Source organism: Syngnathus acus, chromosome 2 (assembly GCF_901709675.1).
Source record: "Syngnathus acus chromosome 2, fSynAcu1.2, whole genome shotgun sequence".
In the NCBI taxonomy this organism is placed as follows: domain Eukaryota; kingdom Metazoa; phylum Chordata; class Actinopteri; order Syngnathiformes; family Syngnathidae; genus Syngnathus; species Syngnathus acus.
Genome location: NC_051088.1, coordinates 11,969,032 through 11,993,070, shown reverse-complemented (window position 1 = coordinate 11,993,070; position 24,039 = coordinate 11,969,032). Strand labels below are relative to the sequence as shown.

General features: G+C 43.9%; 2 protein-coding genes across 6 annotated transcripts; one reads left to right on the top strand and one right to left on the bottom strand.

Annotated features, from left to right (window-relative positions):
* The first annotated feature begins 335 nt into the window (after positions 1-335).
* myt1a (myelin transcription factor 1a) lies at positions 336-12,354 on the top strand. 5 transcript variants are annotated; one of them, XM_037272219.1, is made up of 22 exons: positions 336-566; positions 2,277-2,331; positions 2,403-2,445; positions 2,526-2,594; positions 2,676-2,899; positions 3,223-4,254; positions 4,363-4,482; positions 4,705-4,795; positions 5,252-5,365; positions 5,448-5,662; positions 6,018-6,220; positions 6,298-6,513; positions 6,610-6,767; positions 7,526-7,588; positions 7,889-7,957; positions 9,325-9,387; positions 9,460-9,543; positions 9,661-9,882; positions 9,998-10,089; positions 10,159-10,262; positions 10,569-10,712; positions 10,794-12,354. In XM_037272219.1, the coding sequence occupies exons 2-22, from the start codon at positions 2,277-2,279 to the stop codon at positions 10,932-10,934; spliced, it is 3,522 nt and encodes a 1,173-aa protein (XP_037128114.1). In that variant the 5' UTR covers positions 336-566; the 3' UTR covers positions 10,935-12,354. The 5 variants fall into 5 exon arrangements, with proteins under 5 accessions (XP_037128114.1, XP_037128105.1, XP_037128096.1 ...); XM_037272210.1 differs by having other exon boundaries at positions 10,791-12,354; XM_037272201.1 differs by having other exon boundaries at positions 2,529-2,594; positions 10,569-12,354.
* Positions 12,355-12,654: 300 nt separating this feature from the next.
* asxl1 (ASXL transcriptional regulator 1) lies at positions 12,655-22,809 on the bottom strand. Its single transcript, XM_037272180.1, has 12 exons — positions 22,433-22,809; positions 20,722-20,804; positions 20,510-20,512; positions 19,805-19,922; positions 18,425-18,602; positions 18,133-18,299; positions 17,877-17,961; positions 17,455-17,621; positions 17,114-17,210; positions 16,806-16,911; positions 15,495-16,446; positions 12,655-15,413 (listed from the first exon to the last, which is right to left on the bottom strand). The coding sequence occupies exons 1-12, from the start codon at positions 22,487-22,489 to the stop codon at positions 12,987-12,989; spliced, it is 4,440 nt and encodes a 1,479-aa protein (XP_037128075.1). The 5' UTR covers positions 22,490-22,809; the 3' UTR covers positions 12,655-12,986.
* Between the last annotated feature and the right edge of the window lie 1,230 nt (positions 22,810-24,039).

The window sequence follows — 24,039 nt, the reverse complement described above, 5'->3', positions numbered from 1 at the left end:
ATTTCAAACGCCTCCTTATTAAGAAATTACGGATGAACATGAAAATGATTATATGTCAGTGGCGCAAAACAAAAACAACCGCAAAAGTCACGTTTGCACCGCGCTAATGATTAAGGAATTGTTGTTGCCTTGTTTTATTTCTTGGCGATACAATGGCGTCAAATATATTTTTGTGATTTTACCAAATAACCTTTTTTCTTTTGCTACAAATACTATCCATCCAGTCATCTTTAATTTTCAAAACCACTTATTTTGTAAATGTAGTAGCTGTCACGGGATTTAAATGGGTTCCATGTGTTTGGGCCGCAGTTCCCTTTCGCTCGCAGGGGGGCGTTGCAGACAAATTTCTGTCCATGGTACTGAAGGTTGAACTCGAACTGTCCACCCAAGTGATTTCTCTCCAAGGTGCTGAGTTGGTCCGAGCGATCGGGTCTTTACTTGCCGGGCTGGCTGAGAGATGGAGGCCAAGTTGTAAAGACACGCTCGAGCGCTTTATTAAACATCGCTACACGAAGCTGGCGATGTCGACGAGGAGGGGGAGGGGAGGGCATTAGTCTCAACCTAAGGTAAGGCTTTATTTCTCTCTCTGACAAAGACCAAGCACGGAGCGCACTATTTGGCTGCGTTTCCGAAGGCCCGGTTCGGCTTCCCAGCGGTTCTTTTACATTAAGCGTGGACGACAAACGTGGTGTCGGGCGACCCACTTTTCAACGCGACTGACGAATCATGAGGTCGCGCGAGGATGCTTTTCGAACGACATTTATTGCCGCTGATGGTTATGCAGCGGCAACAATGGCGACTACGTGCCAAAAGCCAGTCGAGTTAATAGTTTGTCACGGAACACGTAGGTCCGCAATGGTTTGGCCTTTTTTTTCTCTGACGTAAATAACAACAGGAAATAGCTCGTTTAGGAGACGGGCCTGTTTGTAGCTGAGCAACCCATTTCTGTCGGCCAAAGTCAAATTTGGATTGTGACTTTTGAGTGGAAAATCGTAGGAATGCTTGAAAAGGATGCAGCCCCTTCACTGCTATTCACTTTCAAGCTGGAAGGCACTTTTTAAGCCCTGTTTGAAAATGTCGGATTCTCATGAGTGCTGTGCGCACATCCAGATGATCAAGAAGCACTCCGCATGTAATTCAATCTTATCGCATGACGGTGTGAATGTAGAGTGAGTCAAGCACGATTGCAGTTTGACATACTAATACTTGATGGATGATCAGAGATTAACATTCTCAAAACTCCTGTTCTTGTCGAATACAAATGTGTATTTTACACGTTTTAAATGCATTTAGAGGTGAAGCTATCCGTGGAAAAGTGTGGGGGACGTTTGTCCGGCTCGAGTTGAGGAAATGTGTGGGTGTTGAATCCTTTCGCTAGGAAAAGTGTGTATTGAACCACCCACAACCCCCGTGGGTGCGACGCCTCTGTGTGCGCAGTAAAGCTGTGCAAAAGTTCAACATAGATAGTCGAGCTTGTGAGCAATCACTTTAGTCGACCTTAGCGGTTCTGAAATCCATCCATCCATTTTCTGTACCGCTTCTTGATCAGGGTCAGGGGAAGCTGGAACCTATCCCAGCTGACTTCAGGCAAAATGCAGACTGCAGCGCTTTCACACTCACATTTGCAACATCACTGAGTTGGAATTGAACGAACTGTGAATGCATAAAAGTCAGGCAATTCACCATCGGTGACTTCATTGGTTCGGAAATATATCATCTCCACAAATAATGACAATTACAAAACATTTGTAAAAATTCATCTTGGAACCATCCACGCTGGTTTGGGCTTTCGATGAAGAAAAACAACATAATGTCACTAAAAACATCTGGGGTTTTTTTTTTTTTTTTTTTTAAAGGAACAGTTACCCCATAATGACAGGGTGGACTGTAATTTTAGTGACCCACATTAAATGTTCAATATGATTATGCACAATATACATGTTTTAAGTGACTTGTTTTGGCAACTAACTTGTTATGGACAGTTAAAAAAAACAATATCGGGAGCAACCAGGGTTTTCAGTATCTTGTTTAGGAAACTTTGACATTATCACAATGGCTCAGGATCGAACTCTGTCGTGTGTGCGTGGGTGTGTGTGTGTGATTGTGTGTGTGTGTGCGTGCGTGTGTGTGTACAGCAATACGTTTGGAACAATTGATAAGCATTTGTTGGAGTTGTTACATTTTAAGTACATTAGCGTTCATTGAATTTGAAGTTTATGTAGAATGTGGTAAAGGATGCAACACTTGTGTACCACTAATGTCCTTCTCTTGTCCAGATGAGCCAAGACACTACAGAGACACGAACACGAACCCGCTCCAAAGGCATTCGAGGTCAGTACATAACTTTGATTACTTTTGGCAGTGTCGGCCAAATGAATGTTTCAACATTTTTTTCCCCTCGGTTTTGTCAGAACTCTCAGGACATGACATGAAGCATGAGCTGACGTGAGTGATTTGTTTTTTCCCCTCTACATTTTCGTTGACGTGAATACTTGTTGACGTGCTACGGTTTTGTTGTTTGTCAGTAGCAGTTGCCCCACCCCTGGGTGTGATGGCAAAGGTCATGTCAGCGGACGATACTCAAGGCATAGAAGGTAGGACTGGATAGCCACTATGAAGTCATACAGAGCCCAAGGCAGATAAGAGTCATTTTGAGACATTATGTAATGTCGTAGTGCGCTGGGATGTCCGACTGTGAAGAAGAGAAAGCTGGAGGAGGCAGAGGCTGAGGAGAACCAATCTTCTCCCAAGAAGAAAGGTCAGTCCACATTAATGGAGGCAGAAGACGACTTATCCATAAACAACGACGAGGACGAGGAAGAGAAGGACCAGAAAAATGAGAAAGAGGAGGATGACCTCAAAGAGGAGAAAGATTCAAGCAGCAGACAAGAGTCAAAAAGTGAGTCGAAGCATATACCCCCCCCCCCCCTAAAAAAAGATGGCTCAATTCCTTTGATTTTGTTGTACAAAAGTCCCGAAGTCCAGCTTTTATTTCATGCAATTCACATTTTTTTCTGTCGTGAGTTGTTTAAAACATTAAATATAAATGCCTTGAAACAGAAGCTGGACGTCAGAACTTTTGTCTCTTTGGATCTGAAACCCAATTCTCCACTCTACAACAAAAGGACCTTGCCGTTCTTATACTTTTGAAGACTGTATGAACTGCTATACGTATATATTGCATTATAGAATGACATAAACGGAACATTTTTCGATTCACAGAAAACGACTGCCCTTTAATAAAAGAAGACACTGTGGTCGCAGAAACAGTTGTTTGTGCTACAACCAAGGATGAGGAGAGCATCACCTGGGAGGTTGACAATGAAGTCGTGGCTGAGGAAACCGATAGGGATGAGAAATCGCCAACTGAACAACAATCGTCTGATGATGAAGCGGCGAAACCGGATACGACGACGGAAAATGAAGACAAGCGAGAGACAGCAGGGGACCCTCATAGAGACTTTGAGAGAACTGAGGTTGAGCATACAAAAGAGGAGGAAGAGGAGGACGAAGCAGAAGAGCAGATTGAAAAACCAACTGGATTTGTAGCGGATAGGGAAGTGGAAAGACAGACGATAAGCCAGGAAAATTCAGATCACCAGTACTCCACTGGACATTACATCAATCAGGCCAACGAGTCAACACAGGACCAGGGAAAGAGTGAGGAGAAAGAGGAGGAGGAGGAGGAAGAAGAAGAAGAAGAGGAGAGGATCCAAGAGGGTGATACGCCTTACTCAGCAAGTCCACGCAGTCAAGGATCTCAGGAGTCGCTTGAGGAAGAAAAAGTCTGCACACCCACGAGTGAGGAAGAGCCAGACGAAACGCAGCAGGAGAACCAAGCGGCCAAGCCTCAGGATGAAGGAGGCAAAGTGGAAGAGGTGGAGGAAGAAGAAGAGGAAGAGGAGGAGGAAGAAGAAGAGGACGACGGGGTTGACGAACAATGCTCTAGCAAAGCCTCTCCGACCACAGTGGTGATCGAGGTGCGCTCTGAAGAGGACGAGGACGACGACGACGAAGAAGACGACGACGACGACGACCGCGACTGCGTCTCAGACGGCTCGGGGATCACCGACGATTCTGAGAACTGGGATATGACTCGAGGGAACCTGGTGCTGCTGGAGAAGGCTATCGCCTTGAAAGCTGGGGAGGGCAAGGAGGGCCAGGAGGCCCAAAGCTCCCAAGACTACCAGTCATACAACAGCCCCGGCAAAAGCGCAGAAGCAGCGATACGACGCAACGCCCACTACAGCAAAGGTAGCCCGTGTTTCTCTTTCGCGGGATTGTATGAATATTAATATTCACATCAAAATGTGCAGATTCATATCGATAGAGTGCAAATGAATCCCTCCTTCCCCTATTCAGAGAAGAAGGAAGTCAAGTGTCCAACCCCGGGGTGTGATGGGACAGGTCACGTGACTGGACTGTATCCTCACCATCGGAGTCTCTCCGGATGTCCTCACAAGGATAGAATTCCTCCAGAGGGTAAGAACACAAGACGGCACGCTCCTTTTAATCTGCTACTACAACACTGACCATGAACTATACGTTCCGGTTAGCATAGAAGAGTATTCACTACTACACGACTAACTTTGTTAAGTATGCCACTAGCTGTCTGTTGTGTGTGCTACTACTCAATTCCTGTTAACAGTTTCAGCTTTTCGATCTAACCAGACTGAACAGTTTGTATCCGTTGTGTGTCTGTAGTCCTGGCCATGTATGAGAACGTCTTGAAGTGTCCCACTCCGGGCTGCACGGGTCAAGGCCATGTCAACAGTAACCGCAACACACACCGCAGGTTATTAATATTTTTATGCTTATATCCGGGAATAATGAGTATTTTATTGACATTGTGGTGCTTCAATTTAATATTAAATTACTAATACATACTGCTCTTTTACAATGCATGCTACTGTATCAAGAAGAAAATCAAATTTTTGTGTTTGTGGTTTTAAGCATAAACTGCTGAACTGATTATCATCCAGGATTTTCATATGTTTTCTGATTAATGTTATGTTTTTAAAATATGATTTTAGCAGAAATATGCAGCCATTTGAATGAAGTTAAACAATTTGTATTGTCGGATTTGCAGAATGTTATTATCATCTTGGGATTTGATGATTTCCATTTTAATTAAAAGTTTGAGGAATTGCATGCAGATATGCATTGTGAGTTCTCTCGTGAAAACCTGCCATCAAATTCTTTGTTAATTTATTTCAATGGTCTAAACGTCGGGATGTGTCAATTTTGTCAGTCTGTCCGGCTGCCCTATTGCTGCAGCATCTAAGCTGAACAAGAACCAGGACAAGCAGGTCCATCTACAAACTTCAGTCAGTGAACCCACATCTAACTCGGACAGGGTGCTCAGGTCCGGCATCTTTATTATTATTATTATCCAATAATATTTGCTAAGGTGCGATGATTAGTCACTCCTATGTTTTTCTTTCTAGGCCCATGTGTTTTGTGAAACAGCTGGAGATCCCTCAGTATGGCAATTACGGGCCCAATGCGGTCACCACCACACCACGAGCAAACCTGGCCAAAGAGTTGGAGAAATATTCCAAGGTGTCTTTTGACTATGCAAGCTTTGATGTCCAGGTGTTTGGAAAGCGTATGCTTGTTCCAAAGACAACCACCACTGAAACATCACCCAAAGCCTTCAAATGTAAGTGAAACATCCTAAACCACGCAATACAATATCGCGATACCAGTGCTACTCAATTACAAGTTAATGAGGTCCATTTTAGGAAAACATTTTCTTGATTGTCAAAGATTCATTATTTGGGCTAACATTTTATCACAAATATTCTTCATAAGAGCCGACCATGTGGCAATGACATCATACAAAGCTTTTACAAAGCAGCTAATGAGATTGCTCTGATCTCTCTCAGTCACTCTCACATAGTGTCTCTGTCTGGAGATCATTGCAATGTGCTGTGATGTGTACAGTACATTACTTATTGATACGTAGTTGGAAGAAATGTTGAAGCTAACCTCGGCTCTGCCTCTTCCCCACACAGCAAAATCCTTCCCTAAGGCCTCTTCCCCAAGCGGGACAGGGTCAGGAGGCATTTCCAACAGCACTTTGTCCTCCAATGAGTATGACTGCAGTCAAGACGCCGAGGCGGCTCACATGGCAGCGACGGCCATCCTCAACCTGTCCACTCGCTGTTGGGAACGACCGGAGAGCCTTAGCGCCAATCCCAGGGAGCCCTGCGCCGAGGTTCGACGGATTCCACTCCCATTACAGCCGACGGGGCGGTTGCTGTTCTTTGACAAGCTTCTCTTTTGTTCATGTAGGAGCCTGACATCGAAGTGGACGAGAACGGCACCTTGGACCTCAGCGTAAAGAAAAACAAGCGAGAGAGCATGCAGTCTCCGGAGCCTTCGTCGTCCTCCTCCTCGTCTTCTCAACACACAATAGGTGTGTCATCTCAGGGCCACGCTCAGCCTGAGTGGGAGGGGCCACTCGACTTTACGAAATCAAGTGGAGTAAAGGAGGAAGGCCACGATGAGGTACAGCCACTCAAAGTCACCCACTGAGCACGCTGGATAGAAATCATGTACGGAAACTGTACACTGGAGAATTTTGTCTTATCAACTTGTCATCAGGTAGATTATACAGCCACCTCATACACGTCCTCTGATGCTGAGGACGAGGACCAGGAGAACCCGGAGAACCTAGAGGAGAGGAAGTACCCTGGGGAAGTTACTACCAGCAGCTTCAAAGTCAAGTTTCCGCCTAAAGACAGCAAAAAGGAGATCCTTGTGTAAGTACATTTGTCTGTTTGCTTGCAAATGACTGTCCGCTCCACTTTTTTGCCATCACTGGAGCTTCCCCCAATTTATCAACCAAATTTGCCCACATAATGTTTTTGCAACTGGAACGACCAGAAGGGGAACTACTTCCTGCTTTTGTATCTTAGAATCATGGGAAATGTAGTCAGAATGAACATAATTTTTCACGTTTTACAATTTTACAATTTGTTATGCCAATGAAAAATATATCACTGGGACTGAGCAAAAAAAAAGTTGGATAATGATGAGGGCATTGACTTGTTTAGCGCTGTTGAACCGCCAAGGTAATAATAACACTCCCAAGGGTCAACAAATACACTAACCTACCAAGGGTCAACAACTACACTACAGCAATTAAATTTGAATCACAATATTGAATTTTGAAAATCTGCTCACCCTTATTTAGGTCAAGAAGAAGAATAAAGTTGTTAGTTCGCAATAAACACATTTTATAAGACTAAATTTGAACTTAAAATCAAAATGTCTACTACCTATACCTTTTTGATTATAACTTTCTTCCTCAAAGATTTTTTTTTTCTATTTCATTGCATTGTTACACTAATACAACACATTCTTTATGACATGGGCTCATCACAAACACACACACACATTGAGGTCAAGTGTAGCTAACTTACTTTCAAAGCTAACACTTCTCATTTGGGGAATGTTTTAAGAATGTTTTAGCTGTAGTTGTGACACTGACCTGTTCCCTCCCTCCTTGACATTGTAGATGTCCAACTCCAGGCTGTGATGGCAGCGGACACATCACTGGCAACTACGCATCGCATCGAAGGTAAGCCAGAGCGATAGTGGCCTGAGAATGCAATCGGTACGGTATTCTCAGTATTCTCAGATATCCTGGTGCGCAGTCTTGCTAAAACTGATGACATCATGACTGAATAGGTTTTGCATGCTTGTAATTGTGACGACAACAAGTGCTGCTCTAAAAGGGATGAGATAGAAAAGAGACAAGCGTGTTTCTCTCTGTCTTGTCTGGCTGTCTAGTTTAATTCAGGCTGTGCTTCATTCAGTCTTCCGTTCCAAAAAGCCTACTCTTGGCCTGTTTTCTGATAGATTCTCTCTAATCTTCCAGTCTGTCAGGCTGTCCTCTTGCAGATAAATCACTACGGACACTCATGGCTGCCCACACAGCTGAACTTAAGTATGTGTGCTGTCTTTTGCCTCTCAACTTCATCATGTTCTCCTAGGGGCATATTCTCCTATGTGCTTAAGTCAAGAAAATACAAAAAGGTGCGCTGTTGCGTACTTTGTGAGTGAGTGTGAGTGCCAATTAACATACCTTCATGAAATGTCCGCACTCTGGTGATTCCTTGGTGAATCTATTTCCAATCTATTCTAATCTCCCATAGAAGTCAACCCAAAGATTTTCTTTGTAATAATATGTTCTGTACAACCCAACTAGTCAAAGCACAGTGTTTTGAGTAATGTTTGTGGAATAGGAATTAAATAGGCAAAATCCACCTGTTTTGATCTATCTCAGGGGCGGCCATTTTGCCACTTGCTGTCGATGGAAAATGACATCACAGTTGGCAGGTCTCATGTCACAACCAATCACGGCTCAACAGTTTCCTGAAGCTGAGCTGTGATTGGTTGTGACCTGAGACCTGGCAACTGTGATGTCATTTTCAGTCGACAGCAAGTGGCAAAATGGAAGTCCCGCCCCCTGAGAGGGGAAAAAGGGGTACATTTAGCTGCTTAACTCATATTCCACAAATGAAATATTAATCAGAATGCCATGTTTAAACTAGTGGGGGTACATTTGACATAATATTGCAAAGAACATTTTTGGGGTTGACTTAATCTTTTCTGTTGCGTGCTCTGGAGGTTGTACTAAGCGTCATAGTGCATGTTTTGGCTCATTTTGTAGTCGTCGATGGTGGGTGATGACTGTCACCAGGTGATTTGTGCTGACACGTGGATGTGGTCTAGTGGGGGGGGCACAGCCTTTCCATACTATATACTTACTAACTATCCAATATGTGTGAGGATATATGATGATCACAAATGATACAGTCATTGTAATAATGTAAGGAAGGGCAAGTACTGATACCAGATAACGAGCGAATGAGGCCGATACTAGTATCTTATGGCTGCTCAGAATCTTGAAAGCAGAAATTAGAATAGATCATAAGCAATTTTAAGGGAAAATGCTATATTGGGATAGATAGGTCTTTCTTTAAAATGATCTGTCATTGTTTTTTGGGGAAATTTGATGCTCTGCGCTGGAATTCACAGGCTACGCATGGTGGGTGTGTCAGAAGCCAAGACGGGAGAATCGCTGCAGCTTGAATGTGCGCAAGCGTGTAAAAAAAACAAAAAAAGACTCAAGCGTGAATGGGAGAATATGCCTCTTATCGCTTAGTTAACGATATGATTATTTTCCCATTTTCTATATCCCATCCAATTTGATGGCTTCTTCAGTTTAATGATAATTTGGAGGACAAATAGGTTGTGTCAAAAGATCATGAAAGCGTATAACTTAAGTCAGACGGTCGCTGAACATCCTAGGTGTCCCACTCCCGGCTGTGATGGATCAGGCCATATCACAGGAAACTATGCCTCACATAGAAGGTATGAAATGGTCTTCACCTGTGTTCTTCTGGATCTTTCATCTGCTAATGCCTTTGTGGTCCTCTCTATTAGTCTGTCTGGATGCCCCCGAGCCAAGAAAGGTGGAGTCAAATCAAACCCCACAAAGGATGACAAAGAAGACTCTGAGTTGTTAAGGTGAGGGAACCAACGCAACGATTGAAGCTGATTGGCATTGAGTAGTTATTGATTATTGATCATGAGTGGGCTACCCGTGGATGATTTTTCTTTACATTCCTGTGGTATTGTGTAAAGGTGTCCCGTCCCTGGCTGCGACAGTCTTGGGCACATCAGCGGCAAGTATGCCACCCACCGCAGCGCTTACGGCTGTCCCCTGGCAGCGCGCCGACAGAAGGAGGGTCTTCTCAACGGTGCTCCCTTCTCCTGGAAGACTTTCAAGAGCGAGGGCCCCACTTGTCCGACACCTGGCTGTGATGGGTCTGGTCATGCGAATGGGAGTTTTCTGACACACCGCAGGTATCGCAGTTTGCAAAAGCGGACATATTTGTGTGCATGTTACGTACGATTGGTTCAAATAAACTATTGATGCCATAAAAATGTACGACTATGAAATTGATTTGCTTTTTCTTAGTTTGTCTGGTTGTCCCAGAGCACTTGCCAGTAAGAAGAAAGCCAAGTTCCCTGGAGATGAGTATATCACTGCCAAATTCAGAGCTAGTGATGGTAAGACTTCAAAAATCATTTTTGAAAACCAAAGTTATTATGTACTGACGTGTCGTTTCTTGGATTAAGTTCTGGATAACGATGAAGATATCAAGCAACTCAATGAAGAGATCAACGATCTGAACGAGTCAAATTCGGAGATGGAGGCCGACATGGTGAACCTGCACACTCAGGTGAGTGATTTTGATGGTCTTAGGAAAAATGAGCAACATTTCCATCAAATTCATTTAGAAAAAATGTTTTGTATTGATGACCTTTGATAGTGTGTTATGAAAGATGGTTTGTGGATTGATGGAATAGAAGATAAACCAAAGTGATGTGAAGGATAAAGTCTTGAGAAAATCAGATTTGATATTGATTCCAAGCTCTGTAAAACATTTCGCTTGACTTCTTCTGGGACAGGCTCACTTAATTTACTACACGGCGGCGTAATCTGGACCAGATCTTCTGTTGACTTATAGATGTCTTCTCTGTTGTAGATTTCTTCCATGGAGAAAAACCTGAAGAGCATGGAGGAAGAGAACAAGCAAATTGAAGAGAAAAACGAGGCCTTGTTTCTGGAGTTGTCAGGCCTGAGCCAGGCTCTGATCCATAGCCTGGCCAACATCCGACTGCCGACCATGGTGAGCGACACAAAAATGAATGGATGGATGGAAGTTAAGGATTTAAAAAGAACCAATTGTTATACTGTCTGCATTCAGCAGGAGCCGTTGTCGGAGCAAAACTTTGACAGCTACGTGGAGACCCTCACTCAGATGTTCACCAATAAGGACTGCTACCAGAACCCTGAGAACAGGGCTTTGCTCGAGTCCATCAACCAGGCAGTCAAGGGAATCGAGGTGTGAGAGATCCCAAAAAGTCCTCCAGAGATAGTTAGTGAAGGAATCTTCTCATTGCCATCTGTTCTTTGTATATTTCTTTGTTCTTGTGTATACTTCTCCTGTTTGCATGTTGCTTTAGGACAATGAGAGTGGGAACACACCAGAGGATGATGACACACTGCAGTCAAACTGCGAGGTGATGACACTGAAGTGTGTAGCAGAACATATCCGACGTCCGCTCGATAATGTTAGTAGTATTCTGTAAGATCATAGTGACGTTCCACCTGCTGGACTAGTCTTTTCTATATTGATTGGTACTATTGCTGTGTAACTATTTGTCATTTGCAATTGTTGGGTTCATTATGGAATATTTATTCATGTTGCGCGTATTATCATGTTTGTCTATTATTTATTAAAGTCCCCGTAAAGTGAAACTAATGTCAGAAATTTGACAGCTTAAAAACCTGTTGAATTTTAATGGGAAAAAAATACAAAGTAAAATCGAAATCATGAACAACCCAGCCCTTCTCAGGTCTCAGATGTGGTTGTATTCATGTTCGTTGTCGCTCAAATATATTTATACGTCCTCCATCGTTTTAATGCCTACACATGTTTGGAAAATATCCCACCTGGTCATCACGAAGCTTTTCCACGCTACACCGAGAGGTGCTAGCGATCAACTAGCTCGTGGTCAAACGGGACACCGTGGGCCTTGGTATAGGAACACTTAACAAGACACTTAAGGGAAAGTTAGTAGTTCATCAAATACAGCAAGCTGTAGTGGTAGAATTAAATCAAATAACTAGTAATTGCGAAAAGTAGCAAAGGCATGACATTTTTATGTATATATAGTGGGTGAAGGTCAACTCCACTCTATACAACTTTTTTCAAAGTACTACAGTTGAGTTTTGCACATTTTTATTAATTAACCAAGCAAGTATCATGTATTTAGAAACAAATTGCTAATTTCACTTTACAGGGTCTTTAACTATTTATTCACTATTTATTTTTAACGTGTTACTTGAGAAGATTTGAAACCAGGAGACTAAACTCAAGTAAACATGATAGGAAACACTTTTCTCTGCACTGATGAACAAAGGAAATATTTTAAGATATCCTATGAATGGTTTTATAAAGTTATTTATTTAAAACTGCAATCTTTTTACAGGAAATGCGAACATTTTGTATATGAAAGTTTTGAAATAATTTACTGATGACTTTTGTTTATTAATTTATTTATTGGTGCTTGTTTTTATGATTTTGACAACTATACATGTGTTGCGTATTTTGCAATTCACTGAGAATATTGAAGTGCACAGATATGTCGATGAACAAAGTGATGTGTGAAACAAAGTGACGGTGAATATTTATTTAGTTTTGTCAATGTGTGATGATGACTGTGTGGATTCTCTTTGCTAGTTCTTCAAATAAACGTTGAGCAACATTTTGGACGGTGTCTCTGAAACGTAAAATTTTTAGCTGGTTACATATTATGGGGAAATTCATTTTTAATTGCTGGTACAAATTGTTGAGTGTCTGGGGAGCCTGACAACTATCAACATGGATAGCTATTTTCTTCATGCTGGGTTAGGTTTCTGTATCAGTTCCCCGTAATGCGCATCACTGCCCCCTACCGGACAAGAGTAGAACACTGAGGCAAGAGTCAGATGGACTCAGCATTCAGCATTGTAGAGGTTCCCCAGGCACTATACAATCTAGACAACTTGAAATGATGGAAACATAATACTGTTGTTTACTCCTTTAATGGTTAAAAAAATATTTCTTTGCGCAGACAACATGAAACAAAAAACAATGGCCACCTAATAATGACTGGTGGAACAAGATGAGGTAAATGATTTTGAGGCGTGATAACCGAAACGTTAGCAAATAACCAACCATGCCTCAAAATAATAAGAGTCAATAAAAAGAATATCAATAATATATAATTACAGCTAAAGAGGAAATCTGAAAATGTGCAACAAAAACAAACAGCCCAGTTATAATTTACAAGGCAACTCTTGCCTGTCTGTCCACTCCTGTGTGGATTTGACTTGGTAACGGCAGCTCTTCAACATATTATCTCACCACCAAACAAGACACACAGAGCTTGGAGGGCCCAATGCAATCATCGTGGCAGAAGGCCCCGCAGCCTTGGCACATGATCATGGCTTTGAGGCGACAGGAGCACTTAAGCGACACCTCCTCGGCCGTACTGTCAGTAAAGGTCTGGATGCTGAGCGTGGCCTGGCTGGTGGCCAAACGAGGCCGCAGCTGCAGCACGCCGTCAGTCATGTTTCGGGAAAAGCTGCTATTGTCCATCACAGATACGTTGGCGGTGTAGCTGACGCCACCGAGACCCCCGCCCTGCTTGGAGATTTTCCCGTAGAGCTGGAAGGGGAGGGAGGAGGACGACGAGTGATAACTGGAGTACGGAGCTTTGCTGAGCTCATTTTTGGCCATCCGGGACAAATTCATTTCCATATTAATGAGTCCCTCCATCGCTCCTCCACTCGGGTATCCATCCATAGAACTCAGCGGCTCTTTCTTGGTGACAACAACGGATGCTTTAGCAATTGCCTGGCAAGAGGGCTTTGAACCAACTTCAGTCTTTACATTGGGAGCAGGGGCTGGCTCTTGGTGGTTGGCAAGGGGAATCTGTGACTGAGGGGATCGCCAATTGATTTTGAGACTAGGCACAACTTCCGTGGGACAAGGGTCTGCGTGAGTTGGCGATGGGCCATTCAGTATGGTCCTGTGAGCAGACTGACTCCTGTTTGGTATAGCTCCTTGTGAGGGCTGGTGGACAGTAGACTCTTTAATAACTACCATCCCAACACTATGATTAGAGCTGGACGTGGTGAACGGCGGCGAGGTGATGACCGGGATGGCCCCGGATGCCTGCTGAGGTTGATACTGTGGTGTAGTTGGGGTCTCCATTAAACACGATACAGGGTAGCTTTTCTGGGACTTGACTTGAGGAGCTACGCTTCCTTCCGAGTTAGGTAATTGGACTGCCGCCTCGGCCCTGTTGTAGGGTCTTCGCTGGGGTCCTGCGGGTCGGCTGATTTCCAGCCTGTCGGCACAGTGTGGGGGTAAGACTTTATCAAGGGGAAGGCTACCCTGTAGAAGCTGTGTCACTAGAGGGTTGTTGGCTTCCACACTGGACACTGGTCTAGTGGAAGTGGACACTTTCTTGGAGGTTCCAGAAATACTCAAAGGATAGGTAGAGGGCTTACTACGTCCATTATACTCTTCTTCCGTAGAACACTGTCTGGTGTTCCGGCAATCATCCACAGGTTCGACTTTGACAACAACGTTGTTGTGAGACCGTCGATCTTGAGAAAAGGTCCGGCTCTGTGGAGCATGAGTCACACCGTTGGGAAAGCAAGGCTGAATGACCGTTTGACCGTGGCAAGCGGACTCGTGCGCTTGGATGACCGGCTGGTGGTTCAGAGAAGGGCTACAAACGACCTTTCGGTAGCCTCTCATCTGGGAACACCAATCTTGGTCGGGCTGCTGCTCATCCAGGTGGCTCTCATTCTCACAGTCTGAAGCGGTTTCTGTGGAATCACTATGCATCCCAGCGTCATCATCCCTGCCAGAGGAGTCCACACGAGGAGATGACGCTTCTGCTTGGTGTGTTATGGCCGAGTCAGTGTCAGTGTCCTGGGAATCCTCGTGAAGGGAAACACGTTGAATTACACCACCAAGGCCTCTCTCTTTCTCATGCTCAACCTCCACGGGCATCACGGATTTGACCAGCTTCTGAACAACCACACCCTGAGCCCCAAACCTGGGAAGGGAATCAGGGATGGAGGTTGGCGCGAGTGGCCTAATGTCCCTCACTGGTTCAAGCCTCTCTGAAGGGGAAGTAGCAGACACAGTAATCTTGTTTTGCCTTTCGCGAGAAGACATTACGTAATTTGCCGCCGTGTCAGTCTCGTTAGTTGCTTGGACCGCAGGTCTGTCAGAAGGGGTTTGAATACCGGATGATTTTGGAATAAATCCTTCCTCGGCCACAGGAAGCCTTCCCACCCCTTTTTGAGAGGGGCTCGTTGTCTGCGGGTGCTCCGAGAACACAGTGGTTGAGGTAGCAGGCGGGGATGGCTGGGCTTTGCCTTCTACATTGGGATGCTGTAGCTGTGCTCCAGATGGATTCGTTTCAGAAGTCTTTCCGTGTTCCTGTGTCCCGCCACCTCCTCCTCCTGGCTCAATCGGTCCTGGATGTTCTTGTGCTCTCTGTCCACTGTTGCTATCCGGTAACCCAGCAGCAGGCCGCAGCCGGACCCTGTTCGGCCCTGGCCCGTCGGCAGAGGCTGCAACAGCAGCAGCGGCTTCCCGCTGGGCGCGGGCTTGCTGGGCGCGGGCTTTGATGTCTGCGAGCGTCCGCGCGCCCCCCGTCCCCGACCTCCGCGAGGCCTCTCCAGGGGGCACGATGCGGGGGCAGATCTGGTAGGTGGGGTGCCCTTTGATCCAGGGCGGTTTGATTCTGGACAGTTGAATCTGTGGCAAAGAAAAAATCCAAGTAAGTATGACATTGCACATACAGTTACAGGTTTTAACGACTATAGAGCAGGCCCTTACCCTGATTGGAGGCACCTTGGGTTCCTCTGTTGTCGGCTGCGGTTTCTCTGAATGGACCCTGTCAATTGTGGTACGAAAGGACTGCTGGTCATTCAACCGTGGCCTCTTTTCGGGGAAGCTGGAGAACGCTCGCGTCTCATCGGGCCTTCGTTTCTGTTCCTTGTGCTGGGTGCTGGGTGCAGGGGTGCCTGCCGGGCTATCAGAGGGGCTGCTTTCACGGCTGCTGGTGGCGGTTCCCCCGGTGACTGAGGTGACCGCGGACGCAGTGTCATCCAGGTGATCCGTAGTGATTGCGGCACCAGATGACACTGAGGAGGATGACGAAGAGTCCAAGCCAGTGGTAAATGCTCCCTGTTGATCAGAAGCTGAGGAAGGCGAGGACGAAGGTGATGAATCAGAGGAAGAAGAGGATGAAGACGGGGATGAGGTGGAAGCTAATACAGGTGCAACCTCTTCGGGCAGCAGACAGCCTGAAATGCTTGGTTCTTTGTCATCGCTGGTGGACTCTGGGCTGGGAATTGGAGTTGGAGTGGGGGCTGGCAGTAGGACCGGTTCAGGTATGGGGCTCTTTGGCTCAACGGAGACGTGGTCCGGTGGAAGCTCCTCGTCGCATTCAGCCTGCAGCACCACCTCACCTTGAATAACTGTGCTTTCTGACATGGGAGAACCAATGGAGACAGTGGAGGTTTCCAGAGAAGCAACGTCTTCAGCAGCTTCAGCAGACTGCAGCACTGGAGAGCTGGTTTTGCAGAGGGTCCGACGGGCCCGGCGACGCAGATCGGCCCGAGTGCGTCTCCTCATCCGACCATCTCTCCTTCGCCGACCCACACTGCGTCTCTTAGGCGCACCGGTTGACACCACAGAGACACTGTCACTGTCCAGGACACTTGTTGCCACTTCGCTCGCATCACCCATCGTGAGCTTCAGGGATTCCTCTCTAGTCAGGCCAGACCTGCAGGTACACATCCAGCATTATAGTATGAAAACGGATTTATTTGATGTCAAAACTCGGCCCAGTGTGGACCCAAAAGGAGAACATCTCCACATTAGTTATTGTCGGCTGACTTGGTTTGCCTTCGTGTAAATTCATCGTGATCGAGACGGCATTGTAGATTTTGCCTACTTTACCCCTATTTACAAGATGAGTGACCCCACAAACCGGTACTGACAGGTACTTATGCGCGGTGCGCTAGTTCGTTATCATAAAGTAGCGATTTTTGCAGTCAGCCGTCAATTATTTATTCCTACAAACAATAAATTGCAATATCAATTTTCCCCCCCACCCCTAATCAGGACTGATCTGGTTCTTACTTCTGTCCATGGTATTCCTCAAAAAACTTTTCCTTCCACGCCTCCACCTTCTTCTCCTTTTCCATTTCCTGCCGGAATCGCACCTGCATCTCATGAGTGAACTCTCCTAAAACGGTGAAGCACAAACATGCTCAAACTGTGCGACGAACGTCAATCGGCAGCACTTTATACGAGGACCATTTTCATAACCAGTGGCATTAAAATCCATTATTTTGACAGCTCTATTTATTCTTTGTAGAAAATAAAACGTTCACTGATTCATTGCGAGACATAAACCATTTGCTTTCCCTTGAGGAGGCAACACTTACCTTCAGCTAACCTCTCTTTCCAGCTTTGGGAGGCATGTGTAAAGAACTCGTTGTTGAGGGCTGAACTACTGAGTCTGGCCATTCCATCTGGTCCAACCTTAATAGAAAGCAGACAAAATGAAGCTCTAGCGTAAAAAGTAAAATCAAATAAGAGACCTATAAAATCAAATCAAATAAGGGACATATCAGCACGGGTAACCCAACCATAAAATGAACAGGCCAATGTGTGGTTAGTGTTCTTTAAGAAGTGGAGGACATTTTCAAATTTGTTTGACGGCGCATTCCTAGTTTCGAATGACTACATTTGGAAATATGGTCGTCTTAAGAAAGAAATTGCTTACTTGGCGGTCCACTTCTGGCAGAAGCTGCAGGAGCTGCTGCTGGGACTGGGCTGGGAATGCCGAGAAGGTTCTCACATTAATGAGAGCCCTGATGTTGGTGTTGACAAGGATAGAGCCCGGTGTTTCAAAGTCCACATCCACCCCTCCCCGGCTCCTCTTCATCGGTCCTAAACAGCGGCAAAACCAAAGCAGTCGCAATGTACACTATAAAACACGATGGTGGAAAGAAAGTGCACAGAGTCATTTACATCTAATAAACTGCCTTTGATGAGTAATCTGACAGTTCTCACAAGTGCTGCTAGCCTCTAGCTAAATGCTGGTTGAAGTTGTTCTTCAGCACCCTTAATCAGCGATTGAATGTTATTTCAGGACGTTCTTATGTCGTTAAGCCTGGTAGCAAGCAGCGACATTTTGTGGCTTACCTGACGGCACGTGCTCTCCATTGACTTTAAGTGGAGTGAGGACAACACGTGGCATCATGACTGCTTTCTTCCGCTGCCGTCCGGACTGTGGCAGCGATGATGATGATAACGACGATGGCGATGGATTGGAAATAAGTGAAAATTCCACATTTAAAATGGTTTGCATCTTTCTGACCATCTGACATTCCAAGTCCACACAAGCGGACAGACGAAATTGATATCATAGCCACTTTAAAATGGGCAGCTTCTCTCTGACCTGTCGGGACCGGCTCAGTCTGGTCTGGGCGTGTGGAACATGTTGGACCTGCTGACTGTCAGTCCGTCCTTGCAACCCTGCCGCTCTGCTGAGACGGGTCTGGGGCTGGCTGGTAGATTGCAGCTCTGTGGGTCCGGTAACACTGGAGGATGTTTCGTCCGCTAAGGCTGTCAAGTCAGGTAAAGAGAAGACTCAGAGTGCCAGCACATACCGTATTTCTTGCTGCTATCATAACTCACTTAATTCAATTGTCTAAACTCGTGATTCCTAAACTTATTACGTGTAATGTTACCCAAATTGGAGGCAGTGGTCTCAGTTGAGTTGCAGCTCTCCTGCTCAGTTGTCTCAGTGGGGCCAACGGCTGCGCCCTCTGTGGGAGTGTTGGTGCTGGAGGTTGGAGTAGCGGCACTGCTTCCCAGCTCAGATTGTCTTTCTGACTCTGAAGTCTTCGTCCACTGAAGCGCATTCTTCTACAGATCAGATAGGGGGGTGGGGGGGAGAAATGGGATAGTGAATCACCTGCTCTCTGAAGCTAAAAGACATCACAAGTATAGACACGACATTGATCATTTTAGTGTTTAAAATGTGAGTAAATCTCAAATCCATGGAATACGTGTATTTTTATAACATTGGTAATTCGGCACATTCTATTCCAAATCAAAACAACGTTTTAAAATCAAACTTGATAATCGTTCATACATCATAGCTATGTAAAGTCAAGATTAAGATCTTAAAATTGGGTCGGTCGCTCTAGATTGTTCATCATGTGGGAACCTCCAAGACGTGGCCATTTGTTTTCAGCATCTAAGCAATAATACGCAATTATTTATTTACGTTTTGAATTTTGGAACAGAATGAGCCATTCAAATGCATTTTCATGTCTGTAAATAACATTAGAGAAATTTAGAGATTTACTCACTTTTAAAACTCAATTCGATTGTACAGAAGACAACATTGGGCAGTATCACAGTAACACAAGTATGAAATCAGTCTTTTACATGGCAGCAGCTTAATGCACTTAGGGATGTAGGTCAATCTGAGAGTGGATAAGTTAAAAAAGGTGATTTGTGTGGCTGAATGTGGCATGAACTTGTTAGTGCCAGACGGGCTCGTCTGGGCGTCTTAGAAACTGTTGATTTACTGGGATTTTCGCATCAACCACTTTTAGGGTTACGGAATAGCGAGATAGAAAATAACCAGTAAATAGCAGTCTTCAAGTGGCTGAGGTCTGAGGAATGGCCAGACAGGTTCAAGCTGATAGAAAATCTCACAAATGACCACCTGTTACAACCGAGGCAGTACGCCTGAACGCATAACACATCAGCAGACGACCACATCGAGTGCCACTCCTGTCAACGAAGAACATCAACATTGAGGCCACAATTTGCACTGGCTTGTTAAAAATAGCTTTCTGGTCCGAAAGGTTTTATCTTGGGGTGCGAAACCTGGATGGTATACATTCTGCTGGGTGCCATTTAAAAAAAAAAATTAAAAAAAATCAACATCTGTGTAAATAAGGAAAAGGAGAGAGATAATATGCTCGTCTTCAAATTTTGGAAAATTAATCATAGATGATACACTCTCCGAGCTCTAATTTAATATTTACAAGTTGCAGCACCAGCCAAACTATGAACTTAAGTGTAACTTATAGTCTGAAAAATACTATACAGACCTTTAGAGTGAATAGGCTCATCCGTCCGGGCAACTTAAAGAAGATGCTGTTTTTGACCCGATCTCCCCTCACCTGGGAGTGAAGCATTGTCACCAGGCAGGCCAAAGGTGCTGTACCACTGTGTGGAAACATTCACACAATATACATTGAGTATTGGCGCATACAAAGAGCAAAATCACACCTACTCAACCTTAATGTGCTATACACTTTATGCTTTAAAAAAATGACAAAATATGGCACCCCTGTGCTTCGGTCAGAACTGCGATCACATTTGGTGGGCTTTTTGGGTCCAATGCAAAGAGAAGAAATAAACGTGAAGACCAAAAAATTTGTAATTTCGAAACATTTCCGGCAGAAGTGGCGCATTATCTGACAAAAGCACGATTTTTGGCCATGACTGTATGCCCTGCCGTCTACTTTCTGAGGTGACCTCAATAATGATGAATACATTGTTGCAGGCCTAGGAAAAGAAATGAAACATTGCATCTTCATAGAATCTCTTATTATTTGAGAATAGAAGGCGGATGCCTTTCATTGATGACATAAACAGCTTTAGAACAGGGATGCAAATTTTGTTTTGTTTCTCCGTAGAGAACTTTCTAAGGTTTAGTGTGATGTCTTTGTGTCACTGATGGTATTGAAATGATGACTGAACGTCTTTTACAGCACGAACAATCACGGAATGTAAACTTTGCTAAAACATACCTTCTGCTCAGTGCATCAGCGGGTGGAAGAGTCCATAGACATGAAAAAGAAAAACAATTACTTAAAAAAAACACACATTTCTGCACATGTACAATAATTCATTCATTCATGTAAAATATTGTAAGTAAAAAATATTCCTGGGTAAAATTTAACTTGCCAGGTGATGTGACAAAATTGTAGTGTGTGTGTGTGTGCGTGTGTGTTTGTCTGACCGCATTTCCTTCAGCCCCTTGGTCTGGATGACATGAAGAATTTGTTTTGGAGTCATTGGAGCATCTGAAAAGTTCTCCAGCACCTGCCAAAAAAAAAAGCCCATACATAATCACACTCTGAAAACTATGGTACAAGAATGTTGGATGACCAGGCCCTGCCGCCAAATAGTGGAAAAACACGTAACTGCAAACACCCAAAATGCTTCTAATGGTTTTAACGATACCACAAATTATAAGATCCCAAGTTCCCATTACTTCAAATTTGCCTCACATTAACCTTAAAGAAAACATTTTAGATTAAGTGATTAAAATAATAATAATGCAGACCAAGTGAGCTTAGGGTTTGCAACCACCAGAAAGAATAAATGGGATCCCCACCATTTCTTAACTTGGGCTTTCAATAGCCACTCAGCACAGCAATGCAAACATACAAAGATCTTCAAGTATTCAATACTTCAACCTACTTCCTTGTGGCCAATTATCAGACAGCATCTGACTGAGTGTTATAGAAAGAGTAAAACAGTGATAAGAGAAATTTATGGCAAATAATAAAGGACGGGAAAGGATTGTGAATAGTGACCAGCTACTAGGCAAGTGGAAAACGCATAATGAATGTCTATCACCTTTTAAAAAGAAATTTGGCAGTTTCTAAATATTTTCCCTCTTTAATGCATTTCAATGGGCATCAACGGTCTATACGTACAAGTGAGTGTAATCAAGTAAACGTTTGTCTTTAAAACTTTCACATTGTTTTTTTTATATTATTACAGAACATTCATTGAATTGAACAAAACTACATGTCAAATAGCTGCAATTCTCTGCAATCAGTAAAAGGATTGATTTGAGTATTCCTTTTGTTACTTGCCATAACACTAGCAAACCTGATTTACCAGGCTGTACATGTAATCAGCACATAGTGTTCAACATACATGATTGCACCACACAAAGGATTTGTAAGAAAACCTTCCTTTCAGAATTATTCTCTGGCATCCCATGCGACAAAAATAGTGCCACGAATGTGGGTCATTGATTCTCTCACACACGCGCCTACAACAATGTGTAAATGACATGAATTTAACTACAGGTCAAGCTAATCAGCTACAAAATTCTTAAAATTGTACTCGTGATCGCTGAGAAATTGATTAAACCTTTTCACACGGGGGAGGTGTATTCGTTTATGTTCTGCAGTATACATTTGAAAGCTTGCTCCATTATGTGTTGCTGCTACACAACGCATCCGTTAGCTTTGAACACGACGCTCTGCAATATAGTAAAACAAAGGGAGGGGTGTTTTAAATAATACAGAGAGCGTTCTTTAATTTTCTTAGTCTTTAATGTTCTCGAGCGCACGTCTTCATACCAACTCGGGTTGTTAACAAGATGCTAAGTGGCTAATATGCAGCCTAGCAAACAAAGAGCTCTAAACATAACAGGCAACATTTGGCATCTTGGCTATCGTTAGCACGGTGGGTGGAATTCCATTTTGTTTTCGTGGCCTTCGATCTATACAATCAATGCAAAGAAGAGTCCAATAATGTATATTTAACCAGATAGCTATACGAGTTAGCAACGCTACACCAAAGGCTAGCGTCAATGTAAGTCCTGCTTGTGTAGTCGGGAATATCCAAAGACAACCGCGACGCAGTCACCTCAAACAAATCCTGACACAACTCCCCCCAAGCCAACAAAATCCTCAAAATAAACGACTTACCATGCGAGCCGCCTCAGCCCAGGTCCGCTCCTTCTTTCTCTTTTGTTTGTCCTTCATTTCCTCCGCACTGGCCTGCCTAGCCTACAAAGCGCCCTGAAGAAGACGGTGGCGGTTTAGCTAGCAGCTAACACGGCTACGAAGATCTCGGTTGGCCGTGTGTGTGGAGCCTCAAAACGCGTGCTTTTTGTGCTGTCGGCCCTTTACGACGCCTACCACGTCCGGATGTATGTCGCGAATGAGGAAAATACGTCGGCGGCTGTTCCTATATAAGCGCAACACACATTGTGGCTATGCAGCATGAAGGCAGCGCGATTGTGGGGAAAGAAGGCTGTCCGTGGAGTGCTGCGGCACAACAAGCCTTGCAGGAACGCTACAACCAGGTCAAAGGTCAGCAGCGCCCAAGGCCTGCAACAACAACAAAACAAAACAAAAACAGTTCATATACTGGAATCATTTTTGACGTACTCCTGGTGTGGCTATTCATACTGAATTTGTTGGGTTACTAGGTTAATTTTTTTTCCCCCTTAATTTGAGGTACAAGCAACTGATGTGTGTGTGTCAGGGAATTAAGGTATTTGGATGCATGTGGTCAAGGAGAGGCACGGTTGCAATTTGACTGAGCAGGACAAACAGCCAAACACAAATATAAAAATAGAACACTTCTGAGGACCTACTGTAGGTCACAGCTCACGCTCGCTCCAAACTACTTGGCCAATCAGACTTCAGCTCATGCTATTACTCACACGACCACACCCCTTAAAGGCACACATTCTACAGTACATTCATCCATTTTATTACGCTTCATAAAACCTGTTTATTTCTTTTCATAATTTTTTTTAGCCATAAATAAACAATTTATCATTAAAATATACAATATCCCTTCACATTGAGATTTGGGCAACTTTCGCCAATATTAAAGACAATCTTACAGATATAAAGTGTAAATGCACACCCACTACAGTGAGTGGCAGTGGCGCTCTCATTCTTTAATTTTAGGCAAATTGATGGACTTAAAATATTTTCTGACAGAATGAGAAAACTTGTTCATGTTTTCCTTTTTTGTAAATTGAGCTTTCCATCTTTTTTCTTTTTGTTTTCTTTAATGTTAATAATAATAAAATAGTTTACAAAAAGGTAGTCATAACATTTTATAAACTACTATTATATTTATGGCAGGGCGGTTGGAGGGTTGCTTTCTTCCTTCTTGGATGGGCAAAATAGAAAAATAACCGAGAATCACTGCTTCATCATCATCATATATGATTTTTATTAACTACTGTTATAGATTTCTCAACAATAATTAGGCACATAGATTTGAATGTAACACTTATTTTTTAATATATTTTTTTCCAGTTTGCACATTTTCAAATTATCATGTATTCAACATTTCTATAAAATGTCATTGCTCCTTCACTGGTGAGATCATTTTTGGGACAGGCCCTTGGACTGCTGGTGGGCTCCACATTGGTGCTATAGAGGCTCTTCCTACAAGAATTTAACCACACTTAAGTAAAGAAGCAAAAGTGAAATCACAGAATTCCATTGTCAGCACTGACACAAGAAAGAAAAAGTTAGTCGTGCTTCGGAGTTCCAGAAGTCGTACTTCC

Excerpts from the sequence above, each read along its gene's own strand:
- myt1a (XM_037272192.1), top strand. The coding sequence starts at position 2,277 with ATGAGCCAAGACACTACAGAGACACGAACACGAACCCGCTCCAAAGGC. Across the intron at positions 5,663-6,017 it reads ATCACCCAAAGCCTTCAAAT|CAAAATCCTTCCCTAAGGCC; the intron begins GTAAGTGAAACA and ends TTCCCCACACAG. Across the intron at positions 6,768-7,525 it reads AGCAAAAAGGAGATCCTTGT|ATGTCCAACTCCAGGCTGTG; the intron begins GTAAGTACATTT and ends TTGACATTGTAG.
- asxl1 (XM_037272180.1), bottom strand. The coding sequence starts at position 22,489 with ATGAAGGACAAACAAAAGAGAAAGAAGGAGCGGACCTGGGCTGAGGCG. Across the intron at positions 16,447-16,805 it reads GAGGAATACCATGGACAGAA|GTCTGGCCTGACTAGAGAGG; the intron begins GTAAGAACCAGA and ends GTGTACCTGCAG. Across the intron at positions 15,414-15,494 it reads CCAAGGTGCCTCCAATCAGG|ATTCAACTGTCCAGAATCAA; the intron begins GTAAGGGCCTGC and ends TCTTTGCCACAG.